A 13,020-nucleotide genomic window follows, 5' to 3' on the forward strand; every position below is an offset into this window, starting at 1 on the left:
GTTTTTAAAATAATATAATTGTTTGTGAAGAAAACATTAAAATACTGAATCAATTTGAATTTTCTTCTCCATTGCTAGCTGAGGTTCCAGATGCAATTTGTAAGTTTTTTATACTTCTCAAAGAGGACCAATGATAACACAAGGTTAACATCTTGACTTGCCAATAAATTGGATTTAAGTGAGGCTGAGCTACCCAAAGTCATTAGCCTCATCTACTTCTCCAGAGTCAAAGGAGTCCAGGACCAAGAGAAGAGTCAAGAAACCCAGTTAAGAGAAAAGCCAAAGTCATTGAATGGGTGTTGTCTCAGATAACTGAGGTCTGGGGAAAAACAGATTATTCGTTCTTATTATTGATGTCATTAAGTAATTGTTGCTGAATTAGATGCTGTAGTAGAAGGTGTAATCCTGCACTCAGGTAGCAACAATTTTGTTAATAAGTCAGGATATAAAGGCTTACAACTATGAAAAATTAAATAATATAATTAAATGATAATAACAGAAGCTATTCCTCAAGAATGTTTGATGGTCAAATAATGGATGCTACTGAGAAGAAACCTTATGACTCTGCAAAAGAGGAAAGTCTCCATGAAAGAAGTGAGTGACCTGGGCTCATGGATCATGAATGTTACACTTGGAATCAAGAAGACCTAAATTCAAATCTGGCCTCAGACACATTATCTGTATGACTATGAGCAAGTCACTTATCCTAGTTTGCTTCATTTTCCTCATCTGTACAATGAGCTGGAGAAGGAAATAGCAAAATCTTTCTGGTATCTTTGTCAAGAAAATCCCAAATGGGCTAATGAAGAGTCAGACATGACTAAACCACAACAAAATAATTTGAATATTTAGAGAAGGAAGAGTATGGAGGAATAAAAGAAAATATGCAAATATGAATAATATGATTGAGAAACTTTCAGTTTGCCTTTTTGACTGATATATAGAATACATGTAGAAGAATAGAGAGAAATAAGGTTGGATATGTAAATTGGGACCATATTATGGTCCAACTGTGTTCCTCCTTGGAACTTCCCTTTGATACTATTTATCTTATTGCATCTTCTGGAGGTGAGTTCCTTAATCTTTAATAAGTTGGTAATCTATTTTATTTCCTCCAAGTCTTAAGGAGGTAAGGGACTGGCATGGGGAGTAAAGGTAGTTACTAATGCCACAAGATTCTAGGGGTTGTTGTTGTTGGGAAGCGTGTTGGGATGTAGCTGCTGGTGATGTAAACTAGTTGGTTCACTGTGCTGCCTTTTCCCAATAGAAATGTCTACAAGCTTTGGGCAAAAACCTGGATATCAAAATTCTGAACCACTGACAGGAATACTACTCAGTCAAGTAGAGTGAGCTTCAAGTTAAATTCTCACAGAGCACTATATAAATGTGTTATTATTATAATATTGCAACTTCTCTATGTTGTCCCCTTACTTTCTGCAATTCATTTTTAGTTTCCTTGTCTTGTTCCAAAAGAATGCAAGCTCCTTGAGGGCAGAAACTATATTTTGTATTTCTAGTACTTAGTAATCATTGAATAAATAATAAATGTTCTCTCTTTCTCTCATTATTTTATTATCATCTCATTCTTCTTATTCCCCTTTTTTATGGAGTTCAGATAGAAATGGTCCTGAGACAAGTCACTACTTGACTTTGTCAAGTCACATGACTGATCTTCTTTGTTAGAACTGTTTACTTGAAAAGTTATTTATTCAACATAGTCTGAATATTATTTGGCAGGATATTTACAAAAAAACCCTTTATTTTTAAGTTTTTTATGGATCACCATTATATCTGGGCAACTATGGGAAAGTTATTATTGCCATTGGCTGTTCATTGAGGTTTTTAAAAATGCTAATGTTACCCATCATTGTTTGGCCATACTGTTCAGGATGGAGTCATCTAAATTTCATGTTTCATCCAAAATTTAGTATGATTCATTAAAAATGGGATAATGCGGAGTCACATATATTGAGTGAATGAATGAATGAAGACAGAAAGCTAAAAAAAGAATTTTGTGCTCCCATTTATTGACAGTTATCAGTGAATCCATACATATTTATCAAGTTCTTGCTATGTGTTGAATCATTTATTGGATTCCATAGGAAATAAAGAAGAAATCTACGGTGGTCATTGCACTCAAAAAGCTTACACAATCTGGCTGGAAAATGATTATAGAAACACATTACATAATACACAGGCTCATGCAGCTTTATGTAGTTCTCATAGTTTCCTATGCTTTATTAAGTGCTACTGCTAAGCTTAGCACTTAATTAGTTGAAAAATTAAATTTTAGAGAAGATAGGAATGTAATATAACTTTGCTTCAATATGTAGTTCCTAAGGTTTGGGAGTCTAGATATGCTTGAATGGTAATGAAGAGACTTTTTTTTTAGGTTTTTGCAAGGCAATGGGGTTAAGTGGCTTGCCCAAGGCCACATGGCTAGGTAATTATTAAGTGTCTGAGACCAGATTTGAACCCAGGTACTCCTGACTCCAGGGCCAGTGCTTTATCCACTGCACCACCTAGCCGCCCCATGAAGAGACTTCCTAATGAACTAGATGGCACAGTGAATAGAACACCAGCCTTGGAATTAGGAGGACCTTGGGTAAGTCAGTTAACCCTCTTTCATTATCTGTAAAATGAGCTAGAGTCAGAACTGGCAAACCAATCCAGTATCTTTGCCAAGAAAATCCCAAATGGGATCATGAGGAGTCAGACAGAACTGAATAACAAAGAGATATAATAGGATGTATATTAAGAGCTGGAAGGAACCTCAAAGGCTACATAGTCCAACCCCTCATTTTATAGATGGGGAAAATTAGTCTAAGGGACATTGAGTGAGTTACCTAAAGTCATATAAGCAGATGTCAGAACTAGGATTTGAACCCAGAACCTCTGACTAAAACCAGTGTTCTTTCTATTAGGTTCCATAATTTTCATGTGCAAGGTGACTCTAATTCAGGCTTAGAAGAAAGCATCTGGTTAAAGTCCTCAGAGTTAAGTTGAAAAAAAAAACAATGGATCTGACATTTAATAAAGTTTATTTATGTGTTTTTAAAATATCATGAGCCAGATTCTCCAAGCATGTGTGTGTTTTTGTCTGGGTGCAAGTATAAAAGGTTTCTAAGCCTTGTTAACTCTTTTAAGGACAATACTCATAGACTGTGTCCTTGGCACACTGCCAAGTTGATGGTACAAGTATGCATATAACCCTGATAGAAATAATTTTTATCAGAGCAGGATTTTGCAAAATGCTTTGTGTTTATTATGATCTCCTCATAACTTACTCACACCTTAGTCCTTGGAAATTTGTTTTCCCTCTACAACACTATATTGAAACTGTTCTCACTGTGATTCTCCAAGACATAAATAATGAAATAAAATGAACAGGTCATTCTCAAAAAGAAAAACAAACAAGCAACAAATATATTAAAAATGCTCCAAATCATTATTGGGGAATGCAAATCAAAATAACCCTTTCCATAAATCTTCTATCAGTTAAGCACAGATGATGAAAACATGAAGCTATGGTTGATGAGGAGATGGGGAGAAGGGGGGGGAAGAGGAAGCTGTGGAACATATATATGTATAGTACATATTTATAATGTCCATTCTGGAAAGGAATTTTAGAATTATGTTCCAGAAGTCAATAATCCATGCTTATACTTTAAACAGACAATGCTACTACACACACACACACACACACACACACACACACATATATATATATATATATACACACAAAATTTTTTTTTAGCCAATCATTTTAGAGTGACAAAGAACTGGAAACTAAATGGATACTCATCAACTGGGGAATGGCATATACAAATGTAATGTAGTCTTATTGCTGCAAAGAAATGGTTAAAGGGAAGGACTCAAAGAAAACTAGGAGAACCTATATGAACTGATGATGAATGAAGTAAACAGAAATAAGAAAACAATTTATGCAATAATATTTTCAAGATAGCTTTAAAAAACTTAAGAACTTCAATCAATGCAAATGACTGACAACAACTGCAGAAAATTGATAAAGCCTACTTACTACCCACCTCCTGATAGAGAGATGATGAATGCAAGATGGAGGATGAAGTATATGCTTTTTGGAAATGTCTATTTTTGTTTAGTCATTTAACTCAATGTCTGGTTCCTTGTGAATCACTTGTGGTTTTTGTAGAAAAGATACTGCAATGGCTTGCCATTTTCTTCTCCAGCTCATTTTACAGATGAGGAAACCAAGACAAAAGAGTTAATTAAGTTACTTGCCCAGAGTCACAAAGCTAGCGAGGGTCTGAGGCTGGATTTGAACTCAGGAAGATGAATCTTTTTGATACCAAACCCAGTACTCTCTATCCATTAGCACCACCTAACTGCCCTAGATGAATCCATTAGGAAATTGATTTTGTTTTACTGTGCTTATTTGTTCCAAGAGTTTTTCCCAATTGAAGGAGGGACATTTGGGAGAACAAAAAGAGGGATAGTGATGGTACTGCTCCAAAAAAATAAAGAAATAAGGGTTATTGAAACATTTAAAAGAAAATTAATAGAAAAGAACAGAATGATGTTCTGAAGGAAACACAATGAAGTCAGCTTTGAAAATAACATGTTAAAATTAATATATGCTTTAAAAAAAGCACAATATATTGGAGATACCTGTTTCATATGCAATCTTCTTTTTTCTATTCTAATTTGTATGTGGAAATCTTGATTTTCAAAGTATTTTACTTTTATTTTTCCAGTTACATATAAAGATAATTTTCAACATTCATTTTTCAAAAGATATTGAGTTTTACATTTTTCTACCACTCTCCCCTCTCTTCTTGACAGCAAGTAATCTGATATAGGTTATACAATTACAATTATGTTAAAACATAGGAAATATTAATTTTTAAGTATAAGGGTAAAATTAAAAACGAAAAAAGAAATTGTTCTTTCAAAGGTCACCAGTGACACTTTTTATTATTATGTTCAAAGATCTTTCTTCAGTCTTTATGCTAAGTGAAAACCTTTTGACAGTAAAAATTATTTTATTCTTTTTATTTTTATCTCCAGGACATTACACAGTAATTACATAGTATTTGGCACAAAATACGTCCTTAATAAATACTTGTTGATTGACCTCTCTGCCTCTTTTAAGGCTTTTGACAACTTCCTTGAAGTTTTAAATGTTCTCTTCTCCCTTGACTTTTGAGACATCATTCTGGAGGGTCTTCTTTTATCTCTCAAATCATTCTTCCTTTGTCACATCAATGCTGATATTTTATTCTCAGTCCCTTCTTCTGTACAAACTTTCTACCTCCTTGAACCCATTTACTAATATGACTTCCATGATTATTAATATATGGTTGACTCCCAGTTGTATTTATCCAGTTCTGACTTTTCTATAAAGATTTAGGCTTACATCTTAAACTACTATCCCCAACTCGACAACAAAAGAATAACTCAGAGTTAACATGTCCGGAATGAAATTATTTTTCCTTCCCAAATTAATATCATCTTTCCTTTTTTATTTTTGTCCCTGGTTCCATTCAGTCACTCACATTACCAACTTTCCTGTTCTATATAATCTTTTCTTCTTTCTTTGAAATCTCTCATTTGTCTTTTCTCTACAGCTCTCTACAGTTTTCTTTACCATTTCCACCTTTACTTCAGGCACTCATTATTTGCCTTTCCAAAACTACTATGGTAGAAACCCAAATATCAATTGCCATGTGAAAAAATGTCATAAATTACCAACAATTAAATAGATACAAATTAAAATAACTGCAAGGTATCACCTCAGATGGATTAGATTGACTAAGATGACAAAAAAAAAGATAGAAATGACAAATTCTGGAGAGAATGCAGGAAAACAATGCAACATTGATGGAGCTATGAACTATCCCCACTGTTCTGTAAAGCAATTTGGAACTATGGCCAAAGAGCTATTGATATATGTGTAGCCTTTAACCTAACAATACCACTACTAGGTTTATAACCCAAAAAGATCAAAGAAAAAGGACCTATGTGTACACAAAATTATTTATGGTGGCAAAGAACTGGTAACTGAGAGGATTCCTATCAATTGGAGAATGGCTGAGCAGATTTTGATATATAGTTGTGATAGAACGCTATTGTTCTGTAAAAGATGATGAAGGCATTGCTTCAGAAAATCCTGGGAATATTTGTGAATTGATGAAAAGTGAAGTGAGCAAACCAGGAGAACCATCTACCCTGCTAGCAGCAATATAGTAAAGAAAAATCATCTGTGAAAGATTTAATAACTAATCTTCACAATAAACCACCATAATTCAAAAGGATTATGATAAAAAATATTATCTGCTTCTAGAAAGAGAACTGATGAACTCAGAGTACAAACTGAACATTATTTTGTTTTTAATATGACTAAGGCAGAAATGTGTTTTACGTGACTATACATATTTGAAATTTTTTATTCTTGCCTCTTTACTGAGTGAGTGAAAGGGAGAGAGAGGGAGAAAATTTGGAACCAAAAATAAAATACAATTTAATTGAAAAAATATATTTTAAAAAACAGGCCTCCTGCTTCATCTGTTCCCCTACTTCCATCTAGCCTTTATACTATTGCCAGAATAATTATCCTGATATACAAATCTAATAATCAAATCTAATCATCTACAAATCACAAAATCTAATCTAATCCTTCAATAACTCCATACTGCCTACAGAAAAAATTTAGTATTAATAAACCAACAAGCATTTATGCCACTCACTATGTGACAGACACTATGCTAAGCACAGACAAAAATGAAACAGTTCCTTCATTAAACAGTTTACATTATATTAAGGAAGAAAAACATGTAAGTATACAATGAAATATCTCTACAAGATTAATTAATTTGGGATAAGAGGCCTTTCACAATCTGAAGCCCCCTCATCTGTCTCATTTGATCACCTACTATTTTCTTTTGTAAACTTTTAGATTTCATGAAAATTTAGCTATTTGCTACCCTCTGCAATGCTCCAGTTATTCCAGTCTCAATGCTTTTGCTCACCCCCCTTTTTTTTTAATAATTCCTAGGCTATTTTCTATTCCATTTCCATCTGTTAAAATCCTAATTGTCCTTTAAGGATAAGTGCATCCTCCTCTAACAAACCTTCCTTAATCCTAGCTAATCACAATCCCCTTCTTTTTGGGTCTCATATATAAAACTTATTTACACCATCTGTAGTTATCAAGTATCTCTTTGCAAAGTGCCAGATCTGAAGTCAGGAAGACCCAAGTTTAAATCCTAATCAAATACTTTATAGCTGCATGACCTAAAATGCCAGTCTTTCAGTTGCTTCAAGTTTAAAATCAGGATCTACCTCACATGGTAGTTCTAAGGGTTAAATGAGATAATAGAAGTAAAACACTTTGAAAACCTTAAAATGTTATACAAATGTTGTTATTGTTACATATATGTTTGTGTCATATATATCTAATAACTTTGCTGAAGGCAGAGGGATTATTATAGTTCAATAAGTATGTTTTGGCACTACATCTTATAAAATTTTATTTTACAAATTTCTTGTTTCTTTTCCACTTCCTACCATAGTATTTTACCCATATTATGAATTAACTAGTTGAACTTTGCTGAAGGCTATATGAATATATGCTTAGAGTCTCAGCTGTAGGTGCTGATACCATTCCCATGATGGAAACCCATGTGACATGAAATATTAGAAAATTACTAGCAAGCCAAGTCATTCAATTTTAAGACAATTTCCCTACATTTATGTTCTTTGCTTTGATGAGATTCATTATAATATAACTATTTGACATGATGCCTAAAAAAATAAATCAATCATCAAGGATTATACCTTTCAATGTCAGATATTATGATAGACAATGAGCACACACATACAGAAATGAAACAGTACCTCAAAGAGTTTACATTTTAGCAGTGGAGATTGCATGTATATACACAAATAGATATTTTTTTTGCTGTTTGACCATTTCAGTTATGTCTGACAGTTGGTTTTTTTTAATAAAGATACTGAAGTGTTCTGCCATTTCCTCCTCCAGCTCATTTTACAGAAGAAGAAAGTGAGATAAGTAGGATTAAATGACTTGCCCAGGGTCAAACAACGGACTTCTGAGGTCAAATTTGCAGTCAGGAAGATGAGTCTTTGGATGCCTAGCTCAGTACTCTTTCCCCTCTTTCCTCACATATATAAATAAGTACAATAGAATTTATTTGGGGGGGGGGAGGGAGAGACTAGTACTAGCAACAGGTGAGGTCATTAATGATTTTAAGGAGGATTTGGCATTTGAGTATCTTTGGAGGAAACTAGGGATTCTGGGAGATGGAGATAATTAAAAGCAATTGATAAAACATTGAGTTAAAAAGTTTGAAGATGTAAATTGTAATTCTGGAGCTGCCTCTGGTTGTGTGAGCAAGTCACTCTACTCAACATTCTTTAAGGTATTTATTATGTCTTATGAGGCACTAAGACTTTTCTCAGGATGGGCATCCCCCATTAGCAAATGCTAATCAAATGTAACTAGCTAGTTAACTAAGTAACTAAATAGGAAAAAACCCATATAAAATGTATTACTATGAGTCAAGCATTAGGACATAAATCCAATTTAGCAGATAATCCCTACCCTCAAGGAGCATACATTGTAATCACAGAAGATAATAATTACAATGAAACTGAAACAAAAGGCAAAGAAAAGGAAACATGGTGTGTAGACAGTCTAGACACGTTATGGGTGTCTGGTTCCAGGTGAGATAAGATAAAAACTCACCTGCATTAGCCCAGAGTCCTAGTTCAAAATCCAGAGATGGAGCAGCATGGGTGTGGAAATAAAATTTCAAAATAAATAATCTTTAACTCCCTTATGGGGCACCTAAGTGGTTCAATGGATAGAATGCCTAGCCAGGAGTCAAGAGAATGAGTTCAAATCCAGCCTCAGAAACTTACTGGTTGTGTGACTCTGGGCAAGCCATTTAATTTTGTTTGCCTCAGTTTCTTCATCTTCAAAAGGAACTAGAGAGGGAAATGGTAAACCTAACCTTCAGTATCTTTGCCAGAGAACCCAATCAGGAAGAATTTGACCCAAGTGAATGTCAGTTTCTGAACTTGACTCTGAAAACCCAAGGCACATTGTTTACCACAATTAGCATGCTCTCAACAGTTAACTTTGCTGAGATTTCCACAAAGTGTTTAAGATAGAAACATTTATGTACTCTAAGAGTTGAGTTTCTTCCTTAGGCATACATGGAAGGTGAGATGGGTGTCCTGGGACACTTAGGCACTTCCACATTCAATATACCCCCAAGGCTTTGTCTCCTTCTTGACCCCAGACACATTTGAAAGGCTATTTCATTTCTACTGATGACAAACTTTGGCAAGATCTGAAACCCTGGAGATCATCTCAGTTTGGTTACTTTTTTTTGTTTGTATTCTCTCCCTTCTCTTCAGTATTACCCAGAAAACAACAAATGAGTTTTTAGCATATATGCACACACGTGTGTGTGTGTATGTATGTATTTACAGAGAAAGAGAGAGAGAGAGAGAGAGAGAGAGAGAGAGAGAGAGAGAGAGAGAGAGAGAGAGCTTTACCAATTCCCTTCCTAAGCAGGAGACAAAATCTCTTCTTCCTCTGTATGTGACTAATATTTCATCCTGGAAGACCTTCACTCAGCCTTCAGCTAGTCCTTTCCCACTACCTTTGAAGGGGATTGAAAGAAGTAGTTTTCTGCAATGATCTCAACATCTGAGGTCATCAGTGCTCATTGAAGCCCAATAGGGCAGTGCATAGCAGAAGGTCTGAATAAGTAGAGCCCTGAACTATAAGGGAAAGTGTCAGAACTTTGTTTCCTTTCCTCTATTCTTTGTTCATTTTTTGAAATTGTTGTTTGGGTTAAGCAGTATATTTCAGATAGCAGTGCCCATACCTTTACCAGACAAATAAAATTCTCTCTTGTTTATACCAAACTTCACATAGTCAGATAATAAATTAGGATTCAAATTAGATTAAAAAATTACAACCCAGCACCACATGTAGGGCAATGTACCGTATTTCTTTCTGATAGAAATTTACAAAGTGAATCATCTCCTATTTTACCTGTTGATTTTGGTTCCTGCTTATCAAACTTCTTTAAGAGCAGTATAGCTGAGATTTAATTTGGAGGTAAAGTTAGAAGGCATTTCCCAGAACCCTCACGCCTAGTCATAGTATTTTGAAGAAAAAAGATGTCAGACTTTGAAACTGTGAGAAGCCTGGCTACTACTATATACAGATATTTTAATAATTCCAAGTTCATTAAGACATTCAAAAAATAAGTCTGAGCATCTTGTGAATATTTTTCAAACTGTTTCTAACTTATAGCTCTCTCAACTATATCAATTAGGTTTTCAGTAAATGTTTCTTATATGAATATCAAGTCCTAAGGCATGCCGGTGGGGAGAAATAAGGTAATATGTTTCAATTTCCTCAGAAGGATGCACTCTGCTAGACTAAATTCCAGAGTTAATGGGCATAGGAGTACTTTAATAAATATTATAAAATTAATCACATAACTAAGTGGTGTGGTGGGTAGAATGTTGGGCCTGGAATCAGGAAGATCTGAATTCAAAATCTGACCTCAGTACTTGCAAGTGATTTTTCCACTATTGGTCTCAATTCCTCATCTATCAAATAGGAACACTTTGGAGAAGGACATACCAAGAAAACCCCATTATAAAAACCCATGGGGTAATAGAGAATCAACTAAATAACTGAACAACAAACAAAAAGCAGGACAGAGGATTCAAGCTTGCAGATTCTTTTTTTTTGAATAATGTAACCTTGTGTGAACTTTCACTACCAGGATATCCAAATAGCAGATCGCACTGTGTCAATTGTTCAGTTGACCCAAACTCAACTTGGAATTTAGCCATGAGAAAAAGTCAAGCTGTCCAGGAGAAATGAATTCAAAGAAATCTAGTTTATTTGTGCTCTAAGCTCTGTCTTATATAATGAAAAAGAAATGACATAAAAAACTTCTTTGTAACTTTTCCTAACAATAAAATTTTCCTTATATGCTGTATGTTATTTGGGAGAATATTTTATATAAAATGTAAATTGTACCAGGTATTATCTGTTTCCTCTCAGAAACTTAGAGGGGGTGGGAGGATAAAAGGAATGACAGAGAAGAAATGCATCAGTTCAACTCACTATTAAATGTGCATCTCTGTCTTGGTTCTATTTCATATGTCCCTATGGAAGATATGATGTTTACCTGACTCTCCCCACCTTGTTTACCCTATTACTTTCACCTTTTCTCTTGGAAATCTCTTACCAACAAACTTTCAGAAGTAAACCCTGAGGAGACAGTCTAATTTCCAGTGAGCCTGGGCTCCCCCCCCCAAAAAAAACCCCTGAAATAACACAGGAAAATTGATATTATGGGTTTGGGAACAGTTAGCAAAAACACAAAAATCAAAAATTGAGATTGGACTTTCAATAGAACACTTACCTGTCTGCGGAGAGAGCTGTGAGGGTAAAGACTGATACCCCAACTGAAGTGAGCTGGATGAAGGGGATCAGTTTACAACCAATTCTGCCAAAAAGCCACCTGTCTGCCAAATACTTGCTAGCATCCACAGGGGCACAAGTGATGAGCAGAAGCAAGTCTCCCAAAGCCAGACTGGAGATGAACAAGTTGGGCACATTTCTCATAGATTTGACTGTGCAAAAGATCTTGATCAGAGTAATATTGCCAACCAGTCCTATCAGAATGATGAGCCCATACACAACAGGGATGATATACAGGAATCCTGGGTTAAACCAGTCATTGCTCAGAGGGAAGTTTTCACTGTGGTTAGAGATGTTGCAACTAATAAAGTTGTCTTCTTCCAAACCCATAAGTAAGCATTCCATTGGTACCATCATTTAAACTTGTGCCACCCAAGTGTGCTCTTAGATATTCTTAAGAAGAAATTTGTTATAGTACAGTCATTGGATGAAAGAGAAGCAAAGTTTTATGGTAGGCAATTTATCTTCTTTAATAAAAACATCACTAGGCAGGAGTCTCTACATACCATGGTATTTTAGACATGACAGCCAGGTTTGTGATCTTGAATATGTTCTGTTCTTCAGATTTATCTAACCAAGCAGATCAATCTGTAAATTTGTTTAAAAAAATTCCAAGTAAAGTCCAAGTTAGGAAAAAAAGTCAGAGAGAGAGAGAGAGAGAAAAGAGAACATGCTCAGAATGAAATCTGGTTAGTTTACCTCCTCTGTATGCTATTCCAGTCTAGGGACTAGCCTGATTGCAATTTGCCAGAACTTTTGGCTGCTGCTTTCATTCCCGTCTCTCTCTGTATATATAAAAAAAGATGGGTTTAAAGTGAGGGAAAGAAACTGCTCTTGGAAAGCCTTGGATCCTATAGGCAGAAGAGACTGCACGTGACAGCTCTCACCAACAAGACTGCTCAGTACAAGAAGTGGAAGGCAACTGTGGGCTACTTCTAGACTAGAGAATGCCAGCCACCTACTGGACAGTTTCTTCACTGCCCAATCTACTGTCCCTTTCTAGACAAGCATTAGCTCTTTGGAGGGAAATGAAACAGATTTCCTTTTTGATTTGTCTTTATGATAACAGATATAGCCTCAGTCTTGAATTCAGCACGATTTCCATACAGTTAGTATTCAATAAGTGTTGACTTCCTGTCTGAAGTCAGCACTAGAAACCATCTGAAGGAAAGTCAAACCCATTCACATTTCCAACTCCATTTCAGTATACTAGAAACTGGAAACTTATTTTACAAGAGAACTCTAGTAATTCTCTCAAATAAATATGACAAGTTCACCTGTTCCCTAGTTTATCATTCTTAGCAATGCATATTGTAGCCTTGAGGGAGCTAGGGGCAAAGGGTGACAGAAAAGGGTGTTAACTCTTTAATAGCTAACATTCTGAAAACTCAGAAAATGCTCTAAGACATATCAAAGTCTACAACCATTTTCTTCTGTATTATGGATCCCTTCTTTATTATGGGATCCCTGAGCTGAGTACTACACAGAATCTTTTT

The 13,020-nt window shown here is 35.1% G+C and overlaps 1 protein-coding gene across 2 annotated transcripts in view; it reads right to left on the minus strand.

Moving 5' to 3' along the window:
- Positions 1-12,304, minus strand: part of GRPR (gastrin releasing peptide receptor) — a 57,266-nt gene extending 44,962 nt beyond the window's left edge. The window contains exons 1-2 of one of the 2 annotated variants that reach the window (XM_074192700.1): positions 12,224-12,304; positions 11,466-12,112 (exon numbers count right to left, since the gene is read on the minus strand). In XM_074192700.1, coding sequence (XP_074048801.1) covers positions 11,466-11,881 — 416 coding nt within the window. In that variant the 5' untranslated portion in view covers positions 11,882-12,112; positions 12,224-12,304. Of the gene's footprint in view, positions 1-11,465 lie in introns of both variants that reach the window. The other variant, XM_074192699.1, reaches the window with a different exon arrangement.
- Positions 12,305-13,020: the final 716 nt, after the last annotated feature.

Source organism: Macrotis lagotis, chromosome 6 (assembly GCF_037893015.1).
Source record: "Macrotis lagotis isolate mMagLag1 chromosome 6, bilby.v1.9.chrom.fasta, whole genome shotgun sequence".
NCBI lineage: Eukaryota > Metazoa > Chordata > Mammalia > Peramelemorphia > Peramelidae > Macrotis > Macrotis lagotis.